The sequence below is a fragment of the Podarcis liolepis genome, assembly GCF_965112155.1.
Source record: "Podarcis liolepis genome assembly, chromosome: 14".
Lineage (NCBI taxonomy): Eukaryota > Metazoa > Chordata > Lepidosauria > Squamata > Lacertidae > Podarcis > Podarcis liolepis.
Genome location: NC_139569.1, coordinates 30638461 through 30666314, shown reverse-complemented (window position 1 = coordinate 30666314; position 27854 = coordinate 30638461). Strand labels below are relative to the sequence as shown.

The 27854-nt window shown below is 45.3% G+C and overlaps 1 protein-coding gene across 3 annotated transcripts in view; it reads right to left on the bottom strand.

Annotated features, from left to right (window-relative positions):
• The window catches only part of MCTP2 (multiple C2 and transmembrane domain containing 2), a 117379-nt gene extending 90390 nt beyond the window's left edge, over window positions 1–26989 (bottom strand). The window contains exons 1-4 of one of the 3 annotated variants that reach the window (XR_014519050.1): window positions 26843–26989; window positions 7909–8425; window positions 6327–6392; window positions 1893–2001 (exon numbers count right to left, since the gene is read on the bottom strand). Coding sequence is in view for 2 of the 3 variants with exons in the window: in XM_083475037.1 (XP_083331163.1) it covers window positions 1893–2001; window positions 6327–6392; window positions 7909–8376 (643 nt within the window). In the remaining variant the exon portion in view is untranslated. Of the gene's footprint in view, window positions 1–1892; window positions 2002–6326; window positions 6393–7908; window positions 8426–10547; window positions 10684–26842 lie in introns of those variants that run through there. The other 2 variants (XM_083475037.1, XM_083475038.1) reach the window with 2 other exon arrangements.
• Between the last annotated feature and the right edge of the window lie 865 nt (window positions 26990–27854).

Below are 27854 nucleotides of genomic sequence, written 5' to 3'. Positions count from 1 at the left end.
GAGTAGAATGTGTCCTTTTATTTAAAATGCATCTCTGGGTTATTTGTGGGGTATAGGAATTCGTTCATTATTTTTTTTTCCAAAACATAGTCCGGCCCACCACATGGTCTGAGGGACGGTGGACCAGCCCATGGCTGAAAAAGGTTGCTGACCCCTACTCTACAGAATATCACAGGGTGGTGATCAGAAAACATACATTTACTGCTGTTGCCCCATCAGTTGTGTCATACATCTTGCGAGGACTTATCCTTTTTGTCCAGGCTTTCCCTGTTTACCATAAGATTCAACCCAGATTTATATGCATGAATTCCCTAGATCTGTTTCATTTGTTTTTATGTCTTTATACTGTTTTGTTGATTTTAGGCAACACTGGATACTGGTTTGTATACTGTACATAATTTAAAAACATTAAGGGGTTTAGAAAGGCTTTAAAATAAATATATAAATACATTTTCCTGACAGAAAATGCCGCATACAGAGCACACTTTGCCAGTTTATGAAACAGCTGAAATTTTGTCACAAGAAATGTGCAGATATGTGCATATGGATGCGCAGGTGAGCAGTCTTTTCACTGCTGTCTTGCAATGTTTAAAGCATCACAAGTCTTTCCTGCAGCATGGAAGAACATCCACAAGAGGGCGCCACCAAAGCAGACACAGATTTTGTCCCAGTGTCCTGCGGATACTGTAAAATAAAAAGTATAGTAGATTTTGCAAAGCAAAAGCTTAGTATTTCCCACAAAAGTAGATCCTGCCTCAACCACAGCTGGAGGACCCCAGGTTCCCTCGATAGTTTTCAGCCATTATCCCAGCTCACTCTAAGACAACTTCATGTGACTACTCCATGAATGCAAAATTTAGTACTGGGAAGAAGCATCGAGATTTTGAGAACTGTTCCCCTTCTGTTTTGTTTTGTTTAAGCAGCAATTTTGTGGCTCTTGTTGCCGCAAAGATAGGCTCGAAACTATGAAGTCAGAAAGCAGAAAAAGTAGTTCATGGCCAGTGATTGAATACAGTGTAACTCGGGTTACATACGCTTCAGGTTACATACACTTCAGGTTACATACTCCACTAACCCAGAAATAGTGCTTCAGGTTAAGAACTTTGCTTCAGGATGAGAACAGAAATCATGCTCCGGCGGCGCAGCAGCAGCAGGAGGCCCCTTTAGCTAAAGTGGTGCTTCAGGTTAAGAACAGTTTCAGGTTAAGAACGGACCTCCAGAACGAATTAAGTGCTTAACCCGAGGTACCACTGTACAGTGGTGCCCCGCAAGACGAATGCCTCGCAAGATGGAAAACCTGCTAGACGAAAGGGTTTTCCGTTTTGGAGGTGCTTCGCAAAACGAATTTCCTATGGGCTTGCTTCGCAAGACGAAAATGTCTTGCGAGTTCCTGCGGGTTTTTTTCCCCTCCCCCCCCTTTTTCCCAAGCCGCTAAGCCGCTTATCAGCTGATCCGCTAAGCTGCTTAACAGCTGATCCGCTAAGCCGCTAAGCCGCTTATCAGCTGATCCGCTAAACCGCTTATCAGCTGATTCGCTAAGCCCGCTAAGCCGCTAATAGCGCTAATCCACTAAGCTGCTAATGGGCTTGCTTCACAAGACGAAAAAACCGCAAGACGAAGAGACTCGCGGAACGGATTCTTTTCGTCTTGCGAGGCACCACTGTAATTGATACAAAGAAAGAGTTTCCATGCAAAATCCCATCATGTGTACAAGAAATCATAACATGTGGATAAGACCCAACCCTCAGGTGCACAGCAAGTTGCAAAATTGGCTCTTGGAGCTATTACCCTCTAGAGCTCAGCTAAAGCACCACTCCATTATCTGTACATCTTTGAAGAAGAAGAGGAAGAATAATAATCAGCATTGTACATATAGCAAGAGAATGACTCACCACAGCGATCCCTGATGACCAGGTTTCTGCCTTCCTTCAGATGTATTGTTAACAGATATGCAAATGTGGTGGGCAATTTGCTCAAACCATCGCTTCCTTCCTCAAGCATCTGTGGGAATAGTTTCAAAAGTAAATGTATACATCAGTTTCACTTCTCATAAAGAGCATGTACTAAACACAGATCCACCCTATCACAATTCTAGGAATCTGAAAGCTAGGACCACATGAAAGACCACTAAAAGTAGAGACAACACATTGTGTCTTGCCTAGGCATTAAGGTCATCATCCAAGGCCCTTCATTCACTGCCATCATTTGTGTGCTCCGGCAATTTTATTTGCCATCACTCTGTCCTTTTCTGGTTCCATTGGGATCATCTTCTTATTCACAACGCTATTGCTCATGATGCTTTCATTTAATTGTAGCTTAAAGAGGGGTGGGCAAGTCTATCAATTTTGGTTTCTCGGTTTCTCTCTTTTTTCCAACCTTAAATTCAGTTTACAACGAACTCAAAAAGATATTGAAGATTACCTTTGCAAAAAAAAATAAAGAATGAAGCCTTCCTGTTAGGCATCATAAGACACTGATATACCAAATATTTCTTTATGCCACCATGGCAGCAAGAATTCTAATAGCTAGAAACTGGAATGGAGATGTGATACTGATGAAATTGGAGTGGTAATCAAAACTGTTAGAATTTGCAGAATTGGCTAAAATGACGGAAAAACTAAGAGACCGGACTGAATAAGCATTTATAAAGGAATGGGACCTGTACAGAAAGTATCTCAGGAAAGTATCTCAGGAAGCACTGCAAAAATTTGAACTCATTGGCAGGCCTGGAGTACCTTCTGTAGAAAATTAGGAAATTATAGAAATTTAAGAGAATAAAGATGTATTGGCATTGATAAAGATAAGTGTGACAATTTAAAAAGTAATAAGGTATCATGGGATGGAAAGTCGTTATGGAAGACATGTATTAGGAAATTATTGTATTTAGATGTATTGTGTTAAAGCGGGGTTTTTTTGTTGTTTGTTTGGGTTTTTTGTTGGAATTAATAAAGCAAAAATAAATAAATAAAAATCCTCATGAAATTTCATCAGCATTTTAATGTGAACTTTTCCTAAAATAGACATTTTTATATGCAATGTTGTCTGACACACACACACACTCTTGCAAAGCAATTTTCCCTAATCGAAAGCATTTTTACAGGTTTCTTTCACTAACATATGCATCTTTATGGTAGTTATGTTTACTCTAGGATACGCATTTTCATCCATATTACTTGGCTGGAGAATAGCACTGCAAAATTCAGGGAGGTGCAGATTTTGAAGAATGGCTGTTTCGTTTGCGTATTGTTCCAAAAAGTGTGAATTTGGGAGGTTTGCCTTCAAATGCAAACTGAACTCAATTTTTTCCCCCATCCTCAACTTTAAATTCATTTTGTGGTTGTTGTATATACCACTCTGGGATCTGTTTGGATGAAGGGTAGTTTAGGCATTTTAAAAGTGGGTAAAACTGGTCTCATTCTGACACTACAATCAAATTGCGGCTTGGCCATTGGGGAGATGCTTTGAGATCCTAAGCTTCCCCCTTTGTGCTCAAATTCATTACTTCTTCTCCAGGTTCACACAAACCATAGTTTCCCTCCAAATCAGAAACCATAACTTGAACTAGATTTTCAGTTCTGAGCTGGAAGTAAAAGGTAAAGGGCCCCTGACAGTTAAGTCCAGATGCAGACAACTCTGGGGTTGCGGTGCTCATCTCGCTTTACAGGCCAAGGGAGCCGATGTTTATCCGCAGACAGTTTTTACAGGTGGCCAGCATGACTAAGCCGCTTCTGGTGAACCAGAGCAGCACACGGAAACACCATTTACCTTCCCGCCAGAGCAGTACCTATTTATCTACTTGCACTTTGACGTGCTTTCAAACTGCTAGGTTGGCAGGAGCTAGGACCGAGCAGCAGGAGCTCACCCAGTCATGGGGATTCGAACCGCCAAGCTTCTGATCATCAAGCCCAAGAGGCTCAGTGGTTTAGACCACAGCGCCACCCATGATCTTGTGGTAAACCATAGTTTAAACCAAGAAGGGAAGGAGTAAATTGGAAGACATGAGTGTGAAGCCCTTTGTAATGGCCAGTTTGACTATTACATCTAATCTGGACCATTGATTTAATGATCCCTGGATTTACATTTGCAGAGGTAACATGAATACACGGATTGGGAGAGGAGCAAGTGTTGTGTAGTCATTAAAAGAGCTAGAGTAACTATATGTATATAGACAGGGCAGACAGATAGTCAAAGCTGGGGGGGAAATATGGGAGAATCGTACATTGGAAATGTTGTCTATAAGAATAAAAGAAAATTAATATAAATTAATTTGGAGATGGTATTTAACACCAGTCAGATTAAATCAAATAAACAAGGAATATTCGGTGTTATGTTTGAGGGGATGCCAGGAAACTGGGAATGATATTCACATGTGGTGGGGGTGTAAATATGTACTATTTTTCCGGCAAAGGGTGTTTAAGGAGATAACAGAAATTACTGGGTTAAAGCTGACCAAAAGTCTAGAGGCAGCATTATTATCAATTTACGATGGGGTGGAAGATTCACAGGCCACAAAGGACTTGCTCACAAATTTATTGACAGCTGCATAAATTATGATAGCTAGGAAGTGGAAGAGGCAAGCAGAATATAAAATGGAAGAATTGTATAAAGAGGTGTGGGACATAGCTATTAATGATAAATTAGCATGTGCCATTAAGGTAAGACAGGGAATATTCAGGAGAAGTGATTTTGAGGAGATATGGAGGGTGTTTGTAGAATTTGTACTGTTAAAACAGAAAGGGGTCAAACCATTGCAAGAGGTGTTGAAATTTTGGGAGGTTGGATAGTTACAATGAAGTGGTCTTAGTGGTGTGGAGCACATTTTTATTCTTATTTATGTATGATTATTACTTTGTCAAAATATAATAATAATTAATAATAATAATAATAATAATAATAATAATAATAATAATAATAATAATGAGAGAGAGCTAGAGTAGGACCTGGGAGACCAAGGTTCAAATTTCCATTCAGCCATGAAGCTCACAGGGTGATTTTGGCCCATTCACCACCTCTTAGCCCAGGCATCCCCAACCTGCAGCCCTCCAGATGTTTTGGCCTACAATTCCCATGATTCCTAGCTAATAGGACCAGTGGTCAGGGATGATGAGAATTGTAGTCCAAAACATCTGGAGGGCCAAAGGTTGGGGGTGCCTGTCTTAGCCTAACCTGGAAGATTGTATAACCGACTAAGGTAAGAGTCATGTTTATTGCTCCACCTACTTTTACCTGCCCATGTGTCTCCTCTGGAAGGACATGCAGCCCCTGGGCTGAAAAATGTTCCTCACCTTTCTTTTAGGTCACAGTGCATCCAAAGGAAATTACAGAGCTAGTCACCACACCATTGGGGACTAGTGCTGCAGACAAGGTTACTTCTGCAGGAGGCAACATGAGAGTAACACAAGAATCCAGTCTTAGGGAAGGAAGAAACCAAGGAACATACTGAGTCAAAACCCATGTAGCTTAATATTGTCTTCTCCAAGATTTCAGACAGGAGACTTTTCTAGCCCTACCTAGTGGTGCCATTATTGAATCAGATCTTCTACATGCAAGTCAAATGCTCTGGCACTGAGCCATAGCCTTTCCCATTAGGTTGAGGTGAACCCAACCCACCTCCACCTGCCTAGAGCAGTGTTTCCCAACCGGTGTGCCGCGGCACACTACTGTGCCGTGAGACACCGGCTGGTGTGCCGTGGGAGGGAGGCGGGCGAGTCGGGCGGCGAGAGGCGGCGGCGGCGAGGATCCGCGTCGAGCCGGGGGCGGCTCCGCGGTGGTGGTGCCGAGCGGCGGGGCAGCGCGCGCAAAAGGGAGGAGCGCGAGACAGCGGAGGAGGAGGAGGCCGGCATGTCCGGGCAGCAGCAGCAACAACAGCAGCAGCAACTCCCGCCGCCGCCCCCTCCTCCGCCCGCTATCGCCGCCACCACCACAACAGCCGCCGCCGCCTCAGCTGCCGCCGTCCCTCAGTCCCTCGCTCTGCTGCCTCCTCCCACCCCGGCAAGGGGAAGGGAAAAAACGTTCACTTTTGTGCGTCCCCCCCCCCCCCGCGTGACGCTGCGCGCTGATGTCACGGGGCGGGGCTTTAATGGTGGTGTGCCGCGAGATTTTTTTCCGGTAAGCAGGTGTGCCGTTGCCCAAAAACGTTTGGGAAACACTGGCCTAGAGAACTATTAACCACACCACAATTCTTCCACATTCCTTGCTGTTATGCAATGCCCACTGCTAGATTCCACAAAAGTGATTTCTATTAACACAAGCTTCAGAGGCTCTGCACCTGGTATTTGCAGCTTACAGCCTGGCATTCATTTTTTTTAAAAAAATGTATCACTCACCGACTGCTCCTCAAACAGCTGAGAAGAGCTGGAGGAGTCAAGGATGGAGCCTCCGCCATACGAACGCTATGAAAAGAATAGAACAGAGGTTGTATTGACTTTGCATTGTATTGCTGTTGCTCAATCCTTCAGTGGCGACGTTCCATTTCAGTGCAAAAAGAAAAAAGAAAGAAAAGAGAAAGGTGCAAAAAGGAAAAAAGGGCTTATCTTTGAGCAAGTTGAGGAATGTCGCCGGACAGCAGACCAAGTCACATGCTTTCCCCCATCATTCGCATGCATAATGTGTCAAGCCTGCTGCTCTGAGCCCATACACACTATGGTCCAAACCGCACAATCATGCAAGCCAGATTACTTGGTCTAGATATCTCAGTATGGTCTACACTGATTAGCAGCAGCTCTGCAGGTTTTCAGGTGAAGGACATTCCCAACCCCTCCCTGGAGATACTGAGGATTAAGCCTGAGACCCTTCTCTGTACAAACCAGATACTCTACCACTAAGCTGCGGCACTTTCCCAAGGTTCCAGTCCTCACGATTCTGAATAAAGGGTTGAAGTAAACGGGAACATTAGAGCATGCCTTATTAGACTATTGGTTCATCTGTTGTCCACCATTGACTAGCAGCGACTTTGGGGGGTTTCAAACAGGAGATAATCCCAGACCTACCTGGAGGTGCCAGGGATCTTCTGCATTTGCTGTTTTATTGTTGTTGCTGCTGTTTGTAGAATGGATGGATAACCACGCAATTGCGTATACAGGCCTATGAACTAGCTCACACTTCACATTGTGCACAAGGTAAAGGGGAAGGGCAACCAAACAATCCACCCCACAAACTGGATCACCAGCCAGCTGGCGTCAGATCTGGGCCAGTGCAGTGGTGGCACATTCTTTCCAACTAAAGGGTCCCCAAAATCCTAGGTTCAAAGAATGGCTAGATTTCCCCTACCAATATGAGGATTTGTAGGGGAAATGTCGGGGATTGGATGGGGATTGGTTGACTGTGTAATATGTAAGGATGAGTGACCATATCAGTTTCGTTTTCTAACCTTTCCATTTTTAAGATCTGTTCTCCACATTTCCGTGTCAGTTTGTGATGAGAGAGTCCTCATGAAAATTCATCGGCGTTTTTGTGCATATTTAACATATACATTTTTGCATACCATTTTCCCTAAAATAATGCCATTTTATATGTTATTTTCATCAACACATGCATTTTTGTGGAGACATTATCCCAATACCTGCATTTTTGTACACATTACTTGGTTGGCAAATTGCATTGCAAATTTCGGAAAAGGACGAATTTCAAAGGATACCGTTTTAGAAAGTGCGAATTAGATAAATTCATTTTTAAATGCAAACCGAATTGACTTTCTCCCCCACCCCTAAGTAATATGCTTGTTGTACAGTATTAACACGGATGTGTATATAGCATATAAATGTTTTGATCCCCTTTGGGGGCTCACCAACTGACCTTCCCTCCACAACCTTGAGGGAATGTGGCACAAAGGGCAAAAGGTTCCCCCCCTTCCTCTAGCATCAGGTCTAAACCAGCCCACTGACATTGGTCAACCCCCAGGCACATTACCTCAAGAACATCTTCTGCAAGGTCACTGCTAAAACTGCTTCTTTTCAACAATTCAAAGAGATCTTCACTGGATTTCCGCTTCACGTCCAACTGTGGGCCACAAGCAATGGGTTCCTCAACTCCAATTTCCAAGCGTACAGTCTCCTGCTGGTTCCACTGCCACTTCTCCCCAGTCTGTTTTGAGGAAGAGCTGCTGCTCTCCTGAAAGAACATCTCCGTTGAAGAAAAACCACTGGGGAAATAAGTGGACAGAGCCTTGGAACGTGAACAATTCATTTCTTCTTCAACAATTGTCTCCACGTCCAACATGTCCGGTACTGAGGAACTAAGACGCCGGTCTAATGGATGCCTTTTCCTGGTCTCCACTAGTTTAGAAGAGCTTTTCTTAGTCCTTCTGATGCTGAAGTTCTGTAACCTTCTTGTTTTTTGTTTGAATGATCCCCAGACAGAAGACTTATCCAGTTCCATGATTAAACTGGATTTTCCACACCAGGTCTTAAGGCCTTTCCATTGACTCCTAAGGGTGATGTGGAGAGGGACAGAACATAAGGAGAAATAAAGTGAGCTGTAGCATTACAGAGACTTGAATCGTAGGTTGGAATGTCTCAGACCTGAACAGATTCTCAGTCAAAACAGGTTGCATTACTAATTCCTCCCAGTGTAGGAACAAAATAACCTCACAGGCAATCAGGAAGGAAATAAAGGAAAGAGAGTTTTTAATCCTACATAAATCTATCATGAGGATAAAAATAACCAGGGGGTGAGCTATTTTGATTATTTCCAAGATTTGACATGATGGGAATTCTCAAATGCTATATATAAAAAAGATGCTACCAAGCATTGTGCTGTAGGAAAGGCAACTAGACTCTTTTTGGGTGTTTATTGATGAATCACCAAGAAGTATTAACTCCGAGGTGTGAGCCTTATAGTGATTATACACAGCAGTACACAGCCAAGAGCATAGGCTGAAAATGTTCCACAGGTCTGCATTTGGTCAAAACCTCAATGCAAGGCCAGCTGTGAAAGGTCATGTACACTACCACAAGTTCCACGACTGATTTACTGGCGCAGTCCCCAAACTCAGTATTGGAAATATTGGATCGCCTTACTTTCATCCAGCTTCTAGAAAGTGACCTGGGTCTAAGGAAAGGCATCAACCTCACATGGAGCAATAAAGAGGATTTTGAAAGACTCCTAGCCTTGCATCCAAGCATAACCATTGTTTGGTCCCATCTGCTGGAAAGGTGATATCGGCATGTTAGCCCTGACTTGGCAGGTATCAATAGAGCAAGAAAGAAGGCCAACCATTCAGTTGCACAAAGGTGCAACTCCTAAATGGCAACCTTTCACCAGGAGGACTTCTAACGCAAGGATGGGGTACACCTGTCTGAATTGGACAATGAAATTTGGTTAAATAACATTATGGAGTGTGTCAAGGGTTGGTTGCAGGTGTGAAGAATTTGGTGGTGAGTTGGTTTTGGCTCGACCGGTGGTTAGGTAGTAGAGGTAGTAGCCTCTGCCTGCCCCGCCCTGGTAATGGTATCCTGTTAAACAGATCCAGGGGGAGTGGCTTCTGTCTGATGCCTAGGACCATAGCACTCCTCCAATGGGGACCCCTCAGGTGGTACACCTATTTGATGTAGGCCATAGGACTCCCCCTAATGGTGGTTTACACTTAGATGAATTCCCAGCAGACCGGCTGGAGTGATATAATCTGATAAAATCTGGCTTCACCCAATGCCTATGCCAAATGCTCACATCTGTAACCAATAAAAGGTGTGGTCGATTTGAACCCAGAAAACCATCTGTTGTTGTCCTCTCTGGTTATTTAACTCTAGGGAACTGTGAGGTCATGGGTAGGGTTGCCATATGTCCAGAAATTCCCAGGCATAGACAGAATACTGTAGTCGGAAGCAGTGTCTGGGTGAAAATTGCGTAAAAAAGGTCAACAGCTTTTGAAAAATGGCAACCCTAGTCATGGGGTCTTGGCACACAAGTGTCATAATCCCTGATGACTGCCCATGAGGGCTGGGCTGGTGGGGAGCTGTAGCCCAGGAACATTTGGAGGTCCACAGTGCCCAATCCCTCATGCTAAAGGGACATCTAGAGCATCAACAGAAATATATGTCATTATAATAACCTGCAAAAACTATAAGGAAGGGAAGGCTAAAATAAAATAAAATAAAATAAAATAAAATAAAATACATCAGATGAGGGGGGCACATAATTGGATAGAAATTCTCAAACCATGCAATGGGATCTATTAACTCAATGAAAGCTTCTGTGACCCCAAACCATCATGCAGAAGGAATTTCCAGCCCTACCTGGAGATCCTGGGAGGTTGAACCTGGAACCTTTTGCACCCAAGACAGATGCTCAACCACTGAGCTATGGTCTGTCCCCAGTTCAGCTGGGCAAAATAGCAATATAGGAAACTATCTAATACCAAGCCAAGCTATCTCTAGCTCAGTACTGTATACACTGACCAGTAAGTGGCCCTCTAGATTTTCAGACAGGGGTCTGGAAACATCCGACCACACCTGGAGATGCCAGATTTTGAACATGGGAGCTTTTACATGCAAAGTGTGTGCTCTCCCACGGAGACAGAGCCTCACCATTTGAGAATATGAATGCATTACCTTTTTTCCCCCAGAAAGAAAGGAGCCTTCAACTATCAGAAGATGTTTCAAAGTTCATCACAACAGTTCCATTCCATCTTCCTAATGATCTTCACACCGTGGCCACAAATGATTTGTGAGGCTTTGCTTTCGCTCTCTAAGTAGTAATTCAAACAGGAAAGCCATTTCCTTTCAAGATCCAGTCACTGTGGAAAAACAAGTTACTCTCCTCCTGTTTAGCTAGCCTTCAGCCATGAGCTGGAAGGCGGAGGCATTTACCGCATCCTGCAGGGGGGTGGGATCCTGAGATGCCTCTGTAAGCTTAAGAATTAAAGTATATTAACACTTTCCACTCTACAAAAAAAGTGTTATTTCATGAAAAGGAAAGGAAAAACTATTTCCAGCTAATTGTGTACTGTTTTAATATTAAATATGAAATGACATGTTTGGGGGTAAATGTAAAAGTAAAGGTAAAGAACCCCTGACCGTTAAGTCGAGTCACAAACGACTCTGGGGTTGCGGCGCTCATCTCACTTTATTGGCTGAGGGAGCTGACGTTTGTCTGCAGACAGTTTTTCCGGGTCATATGGCCAGCATGACTAAGCCGCTTCTGGCAAACCAGAGCAGCGCACGGAATCACCATTTACCTTCCTGCCAGAACAGTACCTATCTATCTATTTATTGGCGGTTCGAATCCCCACGGCGAGGTGAGCTCCCATTGCTCAGTCCCAGCTCCTGCCAACCTAGCAGTTCAAAAGCACATCAAAGTGCAAGTAGATAAATAGGTACTGCTCTGGCGGGAAGGTAAACGGTGTTTCCGTGCGCTGCTCTGATTTTGCCAGAAGTGGCTTAATCATGCTGGCCACATGACCCATAAAAACTGCGGACAAATGTCAGCTCCCCTGGCCAGTAAAGTGACTGGACTTAACTGTCAGGGGTCCTTTACCTTTATATATCTGAGTTTCTAACACTGTATGAATGTCTTTCTTTCTTTCTTTCTTTCTTTCTTTCTTTCTTTCTTTCTTTCTTTCTTTCAGTACTGCACTTTCTCTTGGGAAAACCCACATCTTACTGCTGAATCAGAGCAAACAGCAATCCGAAGAAAACCATTGCAATTTGCTCTAATTCAACATTAAACATGGGTTTTCCCTGGGAAAGTGCTGGGGCAAAAAATAATAATTGCTCAGACACTGGAGCTTTAAAGCTGGGACCTGTACCCAGAAATGCAACACAAAAGAAAGTCTGGATGATCCCTAAGTCACAGAGTAGATGCTTTGCACACCAAAAGGTCAGATGTTCAATCCTTGGCATCTCTGTGTGGGCATTAACTGCTAGAATTTCACTGCCAGTCAGCGCAGACAGCACTGTGTTAGGTGGACCAAAGATCTGAATCCGTATCAGAGGGAAAGGGGTCCAAGGTTGTAAGGGGTTAAAGGCTCATTACTACCGTATTTTTTGCTCCATAAGACATACCTTTTCCTCCTAAAAAGTAAGGGGAAATGTGAGTGCATCTTATGGAGTGAAGGGCACTGCGCAGAGAGGGAGAACTGTGAAGGGCCCCTTCAGCGACGCGCCTGTCCTGTGAAGACAGAGGAGAAACAGAAGGGGCTCCTTCTGTTCCTCCTCCTGCTTCGCTTAAGGGGCGCTGTGCAGAGAGGGAAAGCTACGCAGTGCCCCTTCAGTGAAGCGCCTCTCCTGGCTTCTGCCTTAGCCCTGTGCAGCCTCTGCAGGCAGGGGGAGCCTTCATCCCGCTGCCCTGAAGAGGCTTGGTGCGGCTATCCCAGAAGCCAAATCCCTCTTGCTGTTCTGGCTTCTGGGATTCAGAATATTTTTTTTTCTTGTTTTCCTCCTCCAAAATCTAGGTGCACCTTATGGTCTGGTGCGTCTTATAGTGAAAAATGCGGTATTTCTGAAGCAGGGTCACAGCAAGGTCACTGTCTCCAGCATCCTAGAGCAACTCGATCAATATGGAAGGGGAGATTTTTAGCCACAGAAAAGATGTCTTCTCACCCTTTGTGCTGATTGCAGTCAGAATGAAAGGTGAGTCAGCCACTGAGGATTGGCTTCTAGGGTCACTCTGAGGAGTTATCTGTATGCTCCAAAGCTAATCATTTAAATACACGGGGGGGGGGGGACACGACCCAAGATGTTTCAGTTTCAAGAGAATGGTGTGAAAGTTCTGTTACTTGCAATGGAACTTCAACTTCAGTCACTCCACAATAAGACACTGGGGCACTCCAAATCGCATGTATGCGCACAGAAAATAGATCTAGCTGAAAGGCAGGCCATGGAGGGCTGCATCAATTGCTGCAATGCATCCCCAATTATTATGATTGTGGAATTATAATATAATATCATCTCAAAAGTTTGTATTACCTTAGAAGGACTGTGGCTGTGAGGGGGTTTGGCTGTGACTATCAATGAAAGGACCCTCTACTTCTGCGTTTGCCAGTGAGCTCAGTGGTATTATCAAGGAAGGGACACAGTTCCGTGGTAGAGCATCTGTTCTGAAATGCAGAAGGTCCCAGCTTCAATATGTGGCATCTCCAGGTACGGCTGAGAGAGATTCCCATCGGAAACCCTGGAGGAGCTGCTGGCAGTAAGTGTGCACAACACTGAGCTAGACAGGTCAGTGTCCTGATAAGGCGGCTTCCTATGTTCCTCAGTTCCTATGTCCCTAAGCCAGCAGAGTACTACACCAAAAATGTCTGAAAAGCAATGGCATGCCCGTCCAGGGAATCCCACTCTTTGCAGCCTGGTTCCTTGTCTGAATCAGTTGCTCAATTACTTCTGCTTGCAACCCTTGGCTGCACCCATCAACTCTCCCGATTCTGAAAGGGACAACAGCAGGCCGCCACATGCTCAGAGGTGTTTTTAAGCACAATTCAACCTTCTCCTTTTGCCAACGATCAAGATGGGGTGGGGAAATCCTGCTTCCTCTTGCTGATTCTTAATTGTTGTGGCAATTCAAAGCATTTCCAGAGCAAGCGGGCTTATGCAACCAATCCTGCCTCACGTTGCCTGCCAAGATCTCCAGGACTGGTCTAGCTGAGAAACCCATGGCCCGAAGGCAGAGGGAGTCAGCTTTCTTGGACAAAGGGAGCAGAAATTGAGGCACAATTAAAGGGCAATGGCCTTATTTGGTCTACTAAACTTCACTTTAACTCATCAGTTAGGGAGTCTAATTCACCAGTTATGAGCAGGAGGAAGGACTGTGGCTCTGTGGTAGAACACAGAAGGTCCTAGGTTCAATCTCCAGAATGTCCAGCTACAGCTGCAAACAGACCACTGGGTAAAGTAGAAGACACCTAACTGATGTAAATTGTTCACAAACCTAGTTTTTGACTGCAGTATTTACACTGCATATGCATGGAATGTTTCTTGGAGGGTATATGGGGATGGCTTGCTATAGCGTGTTCTCCAATAAATAAGAGCACGTGTTGCGGTGTGGGCCACCAGGCCAGGCCTCTTGTTGCCAGGCAGGTTAATAGTTGTTGCCTGGCATCATGATTGGGTAACCGGGTTGCTGGGGAAAATTGTATGTTGCAAATTGGGTGGGTGGGACCATAGTCTTTAACTATTGGTGCACTCTGGTTTCTCTTTCTCTTTGCAGAGTGCATCGGATCATCCGCCCGCCCGCCCTCTTTCCAGTTGACCTTGCTTTGCCTGTCATGGGGTCGTCTGCTTTGGAGCAGGGGCCTAGTAGGAATTTTGCCATTTGGTGATTGGCTGTGCCATTCGGTTTTTGCCTCCTACTCAGCAATTCGTCACAACTTGTAAGGTTGCGGTTAGGCATTGGTTATAATATGCTGGTGGTGGAGGGGTCAGGCTGGGCCTGCCCCTCCTATTGCGCTGAAGGGAATTCCGTTAAAGGAATCCTGGGGCTTGCCATGATTTCGTCCAATCCCTGTTATGGGACCAGGGCCGCCCAATCCCTGTTATGGGAATCCTTGTTATAGGACCAGGCAGGCAAGCTTTCGGGGAGCTGCTGGGGTGAGCGGCGTGGGTCCGACGCTTAGCTCAAATGACCCCCAAGTTTGACTTTCTCTTCTACTGGCTACCGATCGGACCTCGGGATGTCAGTTCTGTCCCAGGCGGGGGGACAGATAGTCATAACCAATGTCTAAACAACCACTCACTGATTTTGTATTTTAATAAAGTTGTGGCCAAAATAGTGCCCAAAAACCAAAACTAAAATTACGTGTTATGTGTGAAGTTATTTGAGGGGTGGCCTGGGGACCTACACACACAAATGTTTCAGAACCCAAACACTGAAAACCCGGAAGTAAATGTGCTCATTATTTAGATCCATTCCAACCTGGGTTCAGGCCTGGCCACAGAACTGATTCAGCCTTGGTTGCCCTGATGAGTTTGAATCCTGCCAAGATGGAGGCATTGTGGATTAGTAGCTCCTGTGTCCAAGAAAGTGGTCAGTTGCCTACCCTGGATGGGGTTGCACTCCCCCTGAAGCTTCCCAGTTTGAGGGTGCCTCTGGATACAGTTCTGTCACTGGAGGTTCAACTAACTGCAATTGGTTCGACAGCTGCAGCCATTCCTGAACCAGAAACCCTTGCCACACAACGAATTGAAGAAAATGTTTAAGATAGCTTTCAACAAAAAAAGAAGCTTTTCTTTTAGGGATAGTAGGTAGTGAGATACCAAAAGACAAAAAATAATTATTATTTATGTATGCCAGAACTGAACCTAAAATATTCCTGGTTAGGCAAGCCTACCCAGCTGCTTAGAAAGTTGAAGTAATTATAATTTGCTTTACTATTTCAACTTCTGAATGTTTTAAAGTATGGTTGTGATTTTCTCTCTCTCCATTTTATTGTTTTATCTTTTTGTAAACTGCTTTGAGGTTTTTAACAATCAAGCGGTATATAAATTTTGTGAAATAAATAAATAACTTGCGTTAAAAGTGGGCAGCAGCAAGTGGGCCGCATTCATTGGGACGCTGACACAAACCTGTCCCCTCCTACTTTTCATGCAAATGTTCACCCTTCACTTTTGTTTCTGAAACTAATTCATGGTGTGTCATTGCACCTGCACGTTTTTGCCAGTCTCGGCCAGTCTCCAAGCCACAATAGTTAAATGTGTCATTTGCAAAGTGTTGTTTGAAGCAAGCCATGGCTGACAGATACACCTGTGCATCGGCAGCGCTGCGCTGTAATTAGCTCTGAAAACAAACCAAAACAAGCACAGAGTAGGGAAATCTACATGTGCAGGTTGAACTGGGAAACAGAGCAATGCAACTAGTCTGTAGGGCACTGTCGATCCTCTCAATGTGGCTAGGGGATCAGGGAGCATTATAACCAAGCCGTGCAATCAAAGCAAAGCAAAACACACCCACAGACTGATTATTACCTCCAGATGATCAAGAGGAGGCTTAAATCAGGTAGGCTATGAAATCAACTTCCCTGGCCAAAACAAACAACCATTTGTTTAAGGTGGAACTTCCCAGCTTGTCCTTGAAATGCAAACAACATCCCACTTAACATTTAGAGACGTCAATATTGAGTTGCTTTAACTATTTGGCAGCATTCGGAGCGCAGATCTTCAGTGGGCGAGTCACTTCCAAGCTAAAGTGTTCCTCCTGCAGCCACCACCACCCACCCGTTTCTATCGGAGTTTTGTTTAAGGTTTGCATTTTCAAAGATGGTGAAAGAAACAGATCACAAGCACGGATCAACTTTACTTCCATCTTGAGCATAGCTCAGTCAGTAGAGCATGAGACTCTGAATCTCAGGGTTGTGAGTTTGAGCCCCACGCGGGGTGAAATATTCCTGCATTGCAGAGGGTTGGACTACATGATCTGTGATTCTGTTCCATATGGGGAATATCAGAGGGTGCAGCTTCTCTCCTCTTTGGAGTAAGCTGAACCTTCCAATATTCTCTCACATCTGCACTGAAGGCCAGTCATCCTTTGCTACTGGTCATTCTGAAAAGAGAAATAAAAGATAGAGAGTTTTCTTTATGGGGGGGTTACAGATTGGGTCTGGGAGGTGGGTCTGGAAGGATAAATTTGTCCATTTCTGTTCTTTCTCATTTTTCCAATCTTAAATTCAGTTCTTCACATTTCTGGGGCAACTTGTGATTTAAAAAAAAAAAAAATTATTGCGAAAACTTTATAGCATTTTTGAGCTATATTGGGATGGGGCAGGGATTTCACTCGATGTACATTGCCTACTAGGTTACCCTGCTGCTGCACACACACACCCTTGAATAAATTGTAGGATTTGTCATCAAACAATGCACAATTATTATTCTTAAAATGGGTCTATCTGGAGGCAGTGCTCTTTGTAAGAGAAGGAAACCAAAATCATCAACAAGAAACCCTGTTTGCTGATGATAGACTTCCAAACAGACACCACCAATGATACTTGGACCAGAAGACTATACATTGATTTAAAGAGCCAGATGTCCAAGCAAACAGTCATGCAATCACGATCTTCAACTTTGGACCCCCAAATGTTGTCGGACTGCAACTTCCATCAGTTCCCTGCTGGTTTAGTTAATGATAAGGGATTACAGGAGTTGTAGCCCCAAAATATCTGGGAACCCATGGCAGAAGAACACTGATATATACATGTGAACAGAGACCCAGTTTCTGCTATACAGGACAATTAATTAGTCCAAATACCGTATTTTTAAGTGTATAAGACAAGGGGTTTTTTTTACTCTAAAAAAATGTTTAAAAACATGCCTCGTCTTATACATGGATAGTGAATGGGGTGGACAGGTGATTGTCTGCAGCCGTGAGCAGGAGCTTGTCAGCGACAATTGTTGGCTGCTAGAAGGGCTGCTTTGGATTGGCTGCTGCTGCTCTAATTAGGTTGGTGATTGGTTTATGCAGCAAACACTGCTGTTTATTGGCTGCCACTGCTGTGATTGGTGGCTGCTGTTTTGGGACACATGCAATTGTGATTGTCAGCGGACAGCTTTTCTCAGGTGGGTTAGAGATTTTCTGCTGGGGAAGGGTCTGTTGGCAATTTGCTGTCACTGTGTCAAGTGGGCGTTCACCGTCGGTGCTGCAGGTGAGCGATTTTCGGCAATTCTCCCTCCCCCCAAAAAAGCTGTAAAACTCTGGGCAATCCTGGGCAATCCTCCACAAAAGAAGCTCAACAACTCTGAGCCATTTCCCCCCTATTTTCTTAAATTTGAGTCCACAAAAATAGGGAGCATCTTATGCATGGGGGCGTCTTATAGACGAAAATGTACGGTAGCTTGGAGATATAACAAGGGCTGCAATCCTAACCGCACTTACTTGGAGTAAGCCCCGCTGAATTCAGTTGGTCTCACTTCTAAGTACATCATCTAAGTACAATCATCAACTTGTGGATGAAAACAGATTTAATACTAAGAACTTATTCATTGCAAAGTTTTGTGTTGTCCATGTGACATTCCCTCTCTCTCAATCACTCATTCCCACACTTGGGACTAAACATTTCAACAGCGGCGTAGCGTGAGTTGTCAGCACCCGGGGCAAGGCAAGTAATTTGCGCCCCCCCAACCCCTAACCTGCCGATCTGAGGCGAGTTGCCGCTGGCGCTGCCGCCCAAACGATGCTGCTTGCCTGGAGGAGGAGGGGGCAGAGAGGCGAGGAAAATGCAACATGGCCCAGCAGCTGCAGCAGCGGAGGCGGGGCTGTGAGGAGGGGCTGCCTGACGCGCGCGGACCGCGGCGAGCGCTGAGAGCCGCTGCCTGCCGGACACCTTCAGCCCGGGCGCGCGCACAGCTCGTCGGTTCCACGAGACATGGGGCTCTGCTACAGCCTGCGCCCGAGGCTCTTCGGCGACTCTGGAGGCAGCGAGCGCGCCCCCCCAGATGTTGCGCCCGGTGCGGCCGGCCCCCCTTGCACCCCCCACGCTACGCCACTGCATTTCAAATTCCTGTATGCCAAAGATAGATCACAGGTAGGTCACCTATGTGTGTTTTTCCTAAACCTACTAGTCACCATGTTTATGTTTTTCTCTTACTTTTTTTTAAAAGTTCATGCTTCTCAGAAAAGTACTCAACTTACAGGGTAGGAAGGCATCAGATCTATCAGAGTGGGTTTGCTAACACCAGTGCACAGTGAAACCTGAGCTCCCAAATTAGTTTTCTGAAGCAATGCAAATTTCCTCACCGACAAACAACCGCCTACTGCGCCCTGAGGACAGAAGTGGTGCCGCTCTATACTTGTTAAGGAGAATTTCCTTGGAAGAAGATGATTGCACCATAATGGCATAACCTTGCTCAAGCAGGCTGACTTCAAGCAAATCATGAGTTCTGCCAGCAGTTGAAAGGGAAGAGAGACAGCTCAGTGGTAGAGCACATGGCTTACAGGCAGAAAGTCCCAGGTTCAATCCCTGGCAACTACAGGTAGGGCTGTGAGAGAACTTTATCAGAAACCATGGAGAGCTACTGCCATTCAAGAGTAGACAGTACTCTGCTAGAAGGACCAAAGGTCTGATTCAGTAGAAGGCAACTTCATATGCTCCTGATAATACACTTGTAGGATGAGCTGGAAGGGGACACATGCACAAATGGTGTACACAATGGTGGTTTAAAACACAGAGAGGTCATTTCAAGTTGCATCTGCTGTACATATTGAGGCACGGTAGGGATTTCACTTGATGTACCGTACATTGCCTACTTGGGTATCCTGCTGCTGCTGCACACACATACCCCAAATTCCTGTTTATGAATCATAGAAGCTGTATTCTAAGCATGTGCTACCATTTGAGCATGGGCAACAGCTGTCTCAAATGTGCACATTTTAGCTTAACTGCAAAGTCAATGTGGCTGAAGTTTTCTATGTGGATCAAAGCTGGTTTGAGGTATCAAACAGCAGGATTTCTCAAGAAACTACAGGATAGTTCTGGATTGTGGTGTGAGTCATGTGTACACATCTTTGAACACCAGCAATGGGAGAGCACTAGAGTCAGAGTTAAGGGTAATGTGCACATAGACTGAGCTAGTTTAGAAAAACAGGAGAACCCTCAGTTCTAACACTGCACAATTCCACACCAGCCTGCTATGGTTTGACTAAGCTCCCTCACCATCACATCTAAGACATTTAGTATGTCAAACAGGCTAAGGAGATATTCTCTCCATATAGCCCTGCTCCTCAAACAGAAAAAATCCTGTAGGTTCTATAAAAACCACTGAAGTTATAAACTGTAGACCCCCAAGTCTCAAACTGAAGACTTGAATGATGCCATCCTAGAGCACATTACCAAAAAGGAGAGATGTTGTAGTCATGTGAAACTGCACCTACCCAGATATCTGCTGGAACTCAAACTCTGCTAGCCATGTTAAGCTCCAACAAATTTCTCAATTGCCTCATTGACAATTTCATTTCCCAGAAGGTGGAAGAAGCAACAAGAGGATCATCTATCTTGGACCTGGTCCTCACCATTAAGGAGGAACTGACCAATGAAGTGAAAGTACTGGAAACCTTGGGAGGAAGTGATCATATCCTCTTCAGATTCATTATACAAAGGCAAGAGAAAGCTGAGTGCAGTCAGACATGCACTCAGGACTTTATGGCCAATTTCAAAAAGCTTAAGGAACTACTGGGTCAGAAATACCCAAAGAGAAGGGAGTCGAAGATGGATGGGAGTTTTGTAAAGGTGAAATATCAAAGGCACAAATGCAGACAATTCCAACAGGAAAGAAAAGTAGGAGGCATCTAAAGAAATGAATGTGGCTGCATAAGGAACTTACAGGTGAGCTGCCATTTAAGAAGGGCATGTATAGGAAACAGAAGAAAGGGGAAATCACAAAGGAAAAGTATAAATGAATAGCCCATACTTGCAAGGAGACGGTCAGGTGGACCAAAGCTCAGGAGTTCAGGCTTGCAAGAGAGGTTAAAAACAATAAAAAGATTTATTGGGCTATGTTTGAAGCAAGAGAAAGAACAAGCAAGTTCTGCATGGAGAAGACAGAGAAATGCTATCGGGTGACGGAGAGAAGGCAGAACTGCTCAACACCTATTTTGGCTCTGTCTTCACCCCAAAGGAAAGCAGTGCCTAACCTGGTGATAACAGAATAAATGATGCAAGGAGGGAGCTGTAGCCCAAGATGGGAAAAGAGGCAGCAAGGAAACACCTAGCTGCTTTAAATGAATTCAAATCTCCAGGGCCTGATAAGCTGTACCCAAAGGTACTAAAGTAACTTGCAGGTGTAATATCAGAGCCTCTGTCTATAATCTTGGAGAACAGGTAAGGTTCCTGCAGGCTGGAGATGGGCAAATGTTGTCCCCATCTTCAAAAGGGGGAAAAAGAAGACCCAGGAAAGTACCGACCAATGATACCAGGAAATAACAGGAAAGGTCCTATAACAGATAATTCAAAAGTTGGTCTGTAAGCACTTAGAAAAGAATGCTATAATTACTAAGACCCAGCACAAATTTCTCAAAAACCAGTCATGCCAGATGAATCTCGTTTCTTTTTTCTTTTCTTATTCTTTCTTTTTTCTTTTTTTTCCTTTTTTTTCCTTTTTCTTTTTTTTTATAAAGCTACAAGGTTGATGGATCAGGGGAATGTTGTGGACATAGCTTATCTTGATTTCAGTAAGTCCCCCAGGAAATTTTTGTGCAGAAGCTGTAAAATGTGGGCTGGACAAGGTAACTGTTAAATGAAATTGTAGCTGGTTGACTGACAAAACCCGAAGAGTGCTCATCAATAGTTCCTCATCATCCTGCAAAAAAATGAAAAGTGGTATGCCACAAGGTCCTGTCCTGGTCCCATTGTTCACCATCTTTATGAATTACTTGGATGAAGAAATTAAGGAGATGCTCATCTAATTTGCAGATGACACCAAGATGGGAAGGTTAGATAGTGCCACAGAAGACAGAATCAGGATTCAAAATGACCTTAACAGTTTGGAGAACTGAGTCAAAACTAAACTAACAACATGAATTTCAATAGGAACAAATGTAAGATTCTGCACTTAAGCAGGAATAACCCGCTATACAAATATAAGATGGGGGACACCTGGCTTGCCAGTAGTACATGTGAAAAGGATTTGGGGTCTTAGTAGACTGCAAGTTTAACATGAGTCAACAGTGTGATGCAGCAGAAAAAGAAAGAAAGAAAGAAAGAAAGAAAGAAAGAAAGAAAGAAAGAAAGAAAGAAAGAAAAAGCTGATGTTCTTCTAAGTTGCATCAACAGAAGTATAGTGTCCAGATCAAGGGAAGTAATAGAACCGCTCTATTTTGCCTTGGTCAGACCATACCTTGAACGCTGTGTCCAGTTCTGGGCACCACAATCTAAGAAGGATGTTGACAAGCTGGAATGTGTCCAAAAAAAGGCAACCAAGATGTTCAAGGATCTGAAAACCAAGCCTTATGAGGAACAGTTGAGGGAGTGGGTATGTTTAGCCTAGATAAAACGAGACTGAGAGGAGTCTAGATAAAAGGAGACTCCCAGAAGATGGTAGCCATCTTATACTCAATACTCAAACACACAGGCCAATACTGAGTATCTATGAGTTGCTGCCAGGACGCAGGTGGTGCGATGGTCTAAACCACAGAGCCTAGGGCTTGCCAGTCAGAAGATTGGTGGTTCGAATCCCCGCAACAGGGTGAGCTCCCATTGCTCGGTCCCAGCTCCTGCCAACCTAGCAGTTTGAAAGCACATCAAAGTACGAGTAAATAAATAGGTACCGCTCCAATGGGAAGGTAAACGGCATTTCCGTGCGCTGCTCTGGTTCACTAGAAGCAGTTTATTCATGCTGGCCACATGACCCGGAAGCTGTCTGCGGACAAATGCCGGCTCCCTCGGACAGTAAAGCAAGATGAGCGCCGCAACACCAGAGTCATCCACGACTGGACTTAACGGTCAGGGATCCCTTTACCTTTATGAGGTACTGAGTGTTAGTTGAATAAGAAAAGCACAAAATTGCACGACGAGGTGATGGTGGAATGAAATGTTGAAAGAAAGGGCTCGGTGGTTCATTGGCTGGCTGAAACCCTGAGTTGGCGGAAGTCAAAGATGCACAGGAATTTTCCATCCCACATTCAACTTTTTCTGCCTTATTTTTCAGCAAGTATATTAACTTTCACTGTTTTGTACCCAATGAGGGCAAAGACGCTGGGTGCCTGAAGGAAGCATTTGGCACATCCTAAAAACTTTCCTTTCCTGAATGTACTACAGTACAGTGGTACCTCAGGTTACATATGCCTCAGGTTACATACGCTTCAGGTTACAGACTCCGCTAACCCAGAAATAGTACCTCAGGTTAAGAACTTTGCTTCAGGATGAGAACAGAAATCGTGCTCCGGCAGCGCGGCAGCAGCGGGAGGCCCCATAAGCTAAAGTGGTGCTCCAGGTTAAGAACAGTTTCAGGTTAAGAACAGACCTCCGAAACGAATTAAGTACTTAACCCAAGGTACCACTGTAGTTCACTTTTCTTCCAAAGTTCTGCATCACCTTGCAATGGCTGTACCCAGCAGTGGAGGCTTTGTAGCCTTCCATATCCATGTTGGACTTCAACTTCCATCATCCTTGACCATTGACCATGCTGGCTGGGGCTGATGGGAGCTGGAGTGTAGCAGCAGCTGGAGGACCAGAGGTTCCCCATTCCTGCCTCACCCCCTTCCACAAAAAGCTTTCTGGGTATAGGTAGGCTTGGGAGGAAAAACTCAGGAAGCAGCGCCCCCAACACACACATTCATACAGATTCTCAAACAATTCCATGGTCACACTAGAGGCACAGCCTGACCATATAACTCAAATCACATAATTAATATGTCATTTAAATTCTGTGCATGTGGGGAGGAGGCTTAATTTATCCAGAAGAATAAATTGCTCACAAAAACCTCTGGCTACAGTGACACACCTCTGGCCACGATGCTGCAAGTTACTTGGAGCATTAAACAACTGAAACAGAGTGGTTGAAAACACTACTTTTGTCCTTCAGCACAAGTCACCTTCCATGATCATTGAAAGAACCACAGAAACCACACCATATCTTTCCCCACCTTAAGTCACACGTTAAACTCAATATGAGTCAATGCTCCTTTGAATGAGGTTTCAGCCTGAATGAGGTGTTAGCACCAACACTTCAGAAAGTTTGATATTAGCAGGCAAGGGGCGTGGGGGGAGCAGAAACCCAGTGTCACAGCTACCCAGCGGGGTTGCCAAATGTTCAACAGCCTTCAGACAGTAGTTAAACTTGCAGCTAAGGTGGTAAGGTTTTCATGCCCTTGCATCATTTCATCTTATGGCTTCTGCCGATCATGCTGTTATTTTTTTTTAGAAAAAACTTGAGAACATGCTAGGAATTTCTTGATTGGCAACCCTACAAAAGATAATAAAAAGACCTGCCTTTAACTGCTGCCTAACAAGAAAACAAGGGATGCAGGTGGCGCTGTGGGTTAAACCACAGAGCCTAGTACTTGCCGATCAGAAGGTCAGCGGTTCGAATCCCCGTGACAGGGTGAGCTCCCGTTGCTTGGTCCCTGCTCCTGCCAACCTAGCAGTTCAAAAGCACATAAAAGTGCAAGTAGATAAATAAGTACCACTCCGGCAGGAAGGTAAATGGCGTTTATGTGCGCTGCTCTGATTCACCAGAAGCGGCTTAGTCATGCTGGCCACATGACCTGGAAGCTGTACGCCGGCTCCCTCGGCCAATAAAGTGAGATGAGTGCCGCAACCCCAGAGTCGGTCACGACTGGACCTAATGGTCAGGGGTCCCTTTACCTTCAACAAGAAAACATTCAGAAAGTGAAGCATTTTCTGGCACAGAGATAACTGGTGAAGAAAGTTCCACCTGCTGAATTTCTATGTCTTGGGTTACTATTATAAGCACAGGAGTCAAGCTGGTAAATGATGGCAACCCTATTTGTCTACCGGTTTGGGACCAACATATTGGAAGAGCTGTCTTCGCCTTCATCAACCAGCCCAGCCACCATTTTCACTGTAAAGAGCCCTTGCTTTCGATCTCACTCCCATCAGAGGTGTGGCTGTCTGGGAAGTGGCACAGGGCCTTTTCAGTTGCAGCACCCAAGCTGTGAAACTACTTCCCCAGAGAGGTTCATTCAGCTCCCTTCCTGATAGGGATAGGGAAACGTTTTTGACCAGGGGGCCACATTCTCTTCTGGGCAACCTTCCAGGGCCACATGCCGGGGATGTGCATAATCAGAGATAAAAGTGGGCAGAACAACCAATGTAAATTTTGTTTTTGAACAAGAGGCTAGTTTCTACACATACTCACATGCCCCCCCCCCCTTTATCAAGGCAAGCAAGAAGCATTTAAGATTTCAAAGGCACTGTCCAATCAGGAAGAAATTCTCAGGGTGAGAAGCAAGGCCAATGAGGTGTATGGCCTGGAGAAAGTTCCAGGGCCAGATAGAAAGGAATGGAGGGCCACATCTGGTCAGCAGGCCTGAGTTTCTCCATCTCAGCATTAGTGGCTTTTAATTAAAGGCTTTTTTATTCTATTTTGCCAAATCTTTGATTAAATTAGATATGATCTTTGTTTTATCCGACTCAGTTTGTTTTAAAGATCTGTTCTTTCATTGTTAACTTATTTTTGAGCTATCCTTGTGAGTCTCCACTTGTGAGTCTTTTTAATTAAATTAAATTAAAAACTGTTCTAAGCCTATCTGCAACGCTGGGCCATCTAATAAATGTGTGCTCTCAGAAAACGGCAGAGGCTGTGATCCCAGAAATTAGCCTCCAGCTTTCTGCTTACGTGTTCCTGCATCAATAAATCCATCAGCCCAGCTAGCCGGTTGTTTAAAGAGGGGGAAGCTAGAGGCAGCTTCTCCATGTCACACCTATCTCTGGTGCACCAACTTAAGGAGAAGGGAGAAGTCCTTGAGATGTACGGTTCTCTCCAGCAGAAGAAACAGGCCACCCACCACCAAGCCAGTGCTCAAATGATAGAGGGGGACGCATAGACTTCCACCTTCATCTCTTAACTATTGTGGCAATGCATGTGTGTTTCCATAAGGATCCACAATTTTGACTAAGGTTCTGGGGAGTCAGGGTGGGGTTTGGGGGTCTCATTGTCTCATTCCCTTCCCTGCATTGATTAGACTATGGCAGTCAGCAGCTATGCAAATCGTTAGAGTTACCATCGGACCAGAACAGCCTGGCACAATCTTTGACAGACATGATTAAAACAGATCTACAGAAATCAACACACAGTCAAAACATAATGGAGATAAGCATTTATCTGCTTATTGAGCTGTGCTTTAAAAAAGGGTGGCGGGGAGTGGAGCAGGGAGTCCGGTTCAAAAGTTTACTCAGTTCTGGGACTGCCAACTCTGCCACTGGGCAGCTGATTTTCGGCATCACAAAATGACAGCAATTTGGGAGTTGTTTACGGTAATTTATTTGTTACTTGTACTGGAGGGAGGCACTTGTGGTATTTGACAGGCCTTAAGTATTTTGTACCTTGATGTGGGGGGCATTTCCTGTACCCCCTTACCTGGATGTAAATCCCAAAGAACTCTCTGTATTTAAGTAGACTGCGAGTTCATTCTCTCTCTCTCAGTGTACCTCATTTGCTTAGAAAAGCCTCCCCCTCCAGATGTCTTTGGACTTAACCACCACCACCCCTGAAAATAGGCCATGTTAGTTGGGGCTGGAGCAACATCTGGAGGGCACCGGGCTTAGAGGAGGCGAGACCATTTCCCCAGCAATCCTAACAGTCCAATCCGAAATCATGCCTACTCAGAAGTTAAACCCCAACCAGTTTTAGAGTAGAGCTGACTCTCAGGTGAGTGGGGTAAGGAGGATGGCAGCCCAACCAAATCCCGCTGTAGGGATGCAACAGTAGACTGACTGACTTAGAATCATACCATTGCACGGCTGGAAAGGACCACGAGGGTCATTTAGTCCAACCCCTGCAATGCAGGAATCTTTGCCCGACCTGGGGCTCGAACCCACAACCCTGAGAGAAAGTATCTACCTCCCAGGAAGTGGAGATTTTGGCAGCGTGGTGAGCGATTAGCATATAAGGAGTGTTTTTCTTTCTCCTCACGGTCAACCTCCTCAGCAAGTTGAAAAGGGGCAGGAAAGGTGAGCGCATCCGCCTGTGCCCCACAACATCTCGACGGCCACATGCGCCTCTTCGCTTCTGCAGAGGCGCCTATCCTCTACTTTCCCAAGCGCTCAAATTGCGGACGGCGACCTCCAACTCCAAGCTCCCTTCCACCCACCCCGCTTTAAAAAAAAAACCCCTCTCCAAAAGTCTTTATCCCCAGCTGGTTCTTCCCTTCCAGCGAGGGGAACTGCACCATCCACCAACCCCTCCGGTACCTTCCTCTCCGTCCCCGAAAACGCACAGAAACGCGCGGCGCGCCTCTCCAACCTTACCTGCCGTCCAGCGCGCGGCTCCTCCGAGGGGAAAATCGCCTCCGCCTTCGCCGACGCAGCTGCTTCCTCCTCCGGCTGCTGCACCCTCCCTCCAGCGGTTCGCCGCCACCTCTGACACTCCAGGGGAGGAGCCGGGCCGAGACGGCTCTACCAGCGCCGGAGCGCAGCCCCAAGCAGGGGAACGGGAAGAAGAGGACGCAATCGGGAGCCTCCTCCTGTCCCCGACTCGCGCTCTCTCTCGCCTTCCTTCCCTCCCTGGACTGGGAGAGATGGGCGTCCGTCCTGGATAAGTTGCGCCTTGCCGGGAAATTAGTTGGCAATGAATGAGTTAAATGTCAAGGCTTTTTAAAAAGGGGGGGGGGACTCTTATGCAACTGGAATTGGGCTTGGAATCCCGACCCACCCACCGCAAGCCACTACTCCTGTTTAACCACGCCCCTTCTCCTTGGCCACGCCCTTTCTTTCTTTAAGTACTGTAAATAGAAACCATAAATCAAGGGAAGGCGAGCATGTGCAGAGCGCTGGTCTCTCTTCTTTTCCCCCACCCCACCCTGCAACTGCAGCCTGGCCCTAGGCCAGCGGCAGCCAACACTGTGCCCTTCCATTTGTTTACTGGATCCCCTTTGTGAATCACTACCCATAAAATATCACTGAGTTTCACATGAAAAGCATGAGCAATAGAGGGAGTCTAAAACAATTCCATTTGTAAAGGGGGGGGGAATACAATTCCATATAAGCAAGTTCCCAGGTTTTGTGGTGCTGTTAGCAATATGATGATGACACCCAGCTCTATTTCTGCTTTCCCGCTAAATGCAAGGAAGCTGTCTGGGTTCTAAACTGGTGTCTGTCATCAGTAATGGACTGGATGCAGGTGAACAAATTGAAACTTAATCCAGACAAGACAGGGGTATTCTTGGTCAGTCAGAAGGCAGAACAGGGAATAGGGATTCAGCCTGTGCTGGATGGGGGTAACACTCCCCTTGAAGACACAGGTTGACAGTTTGGGTGTCTT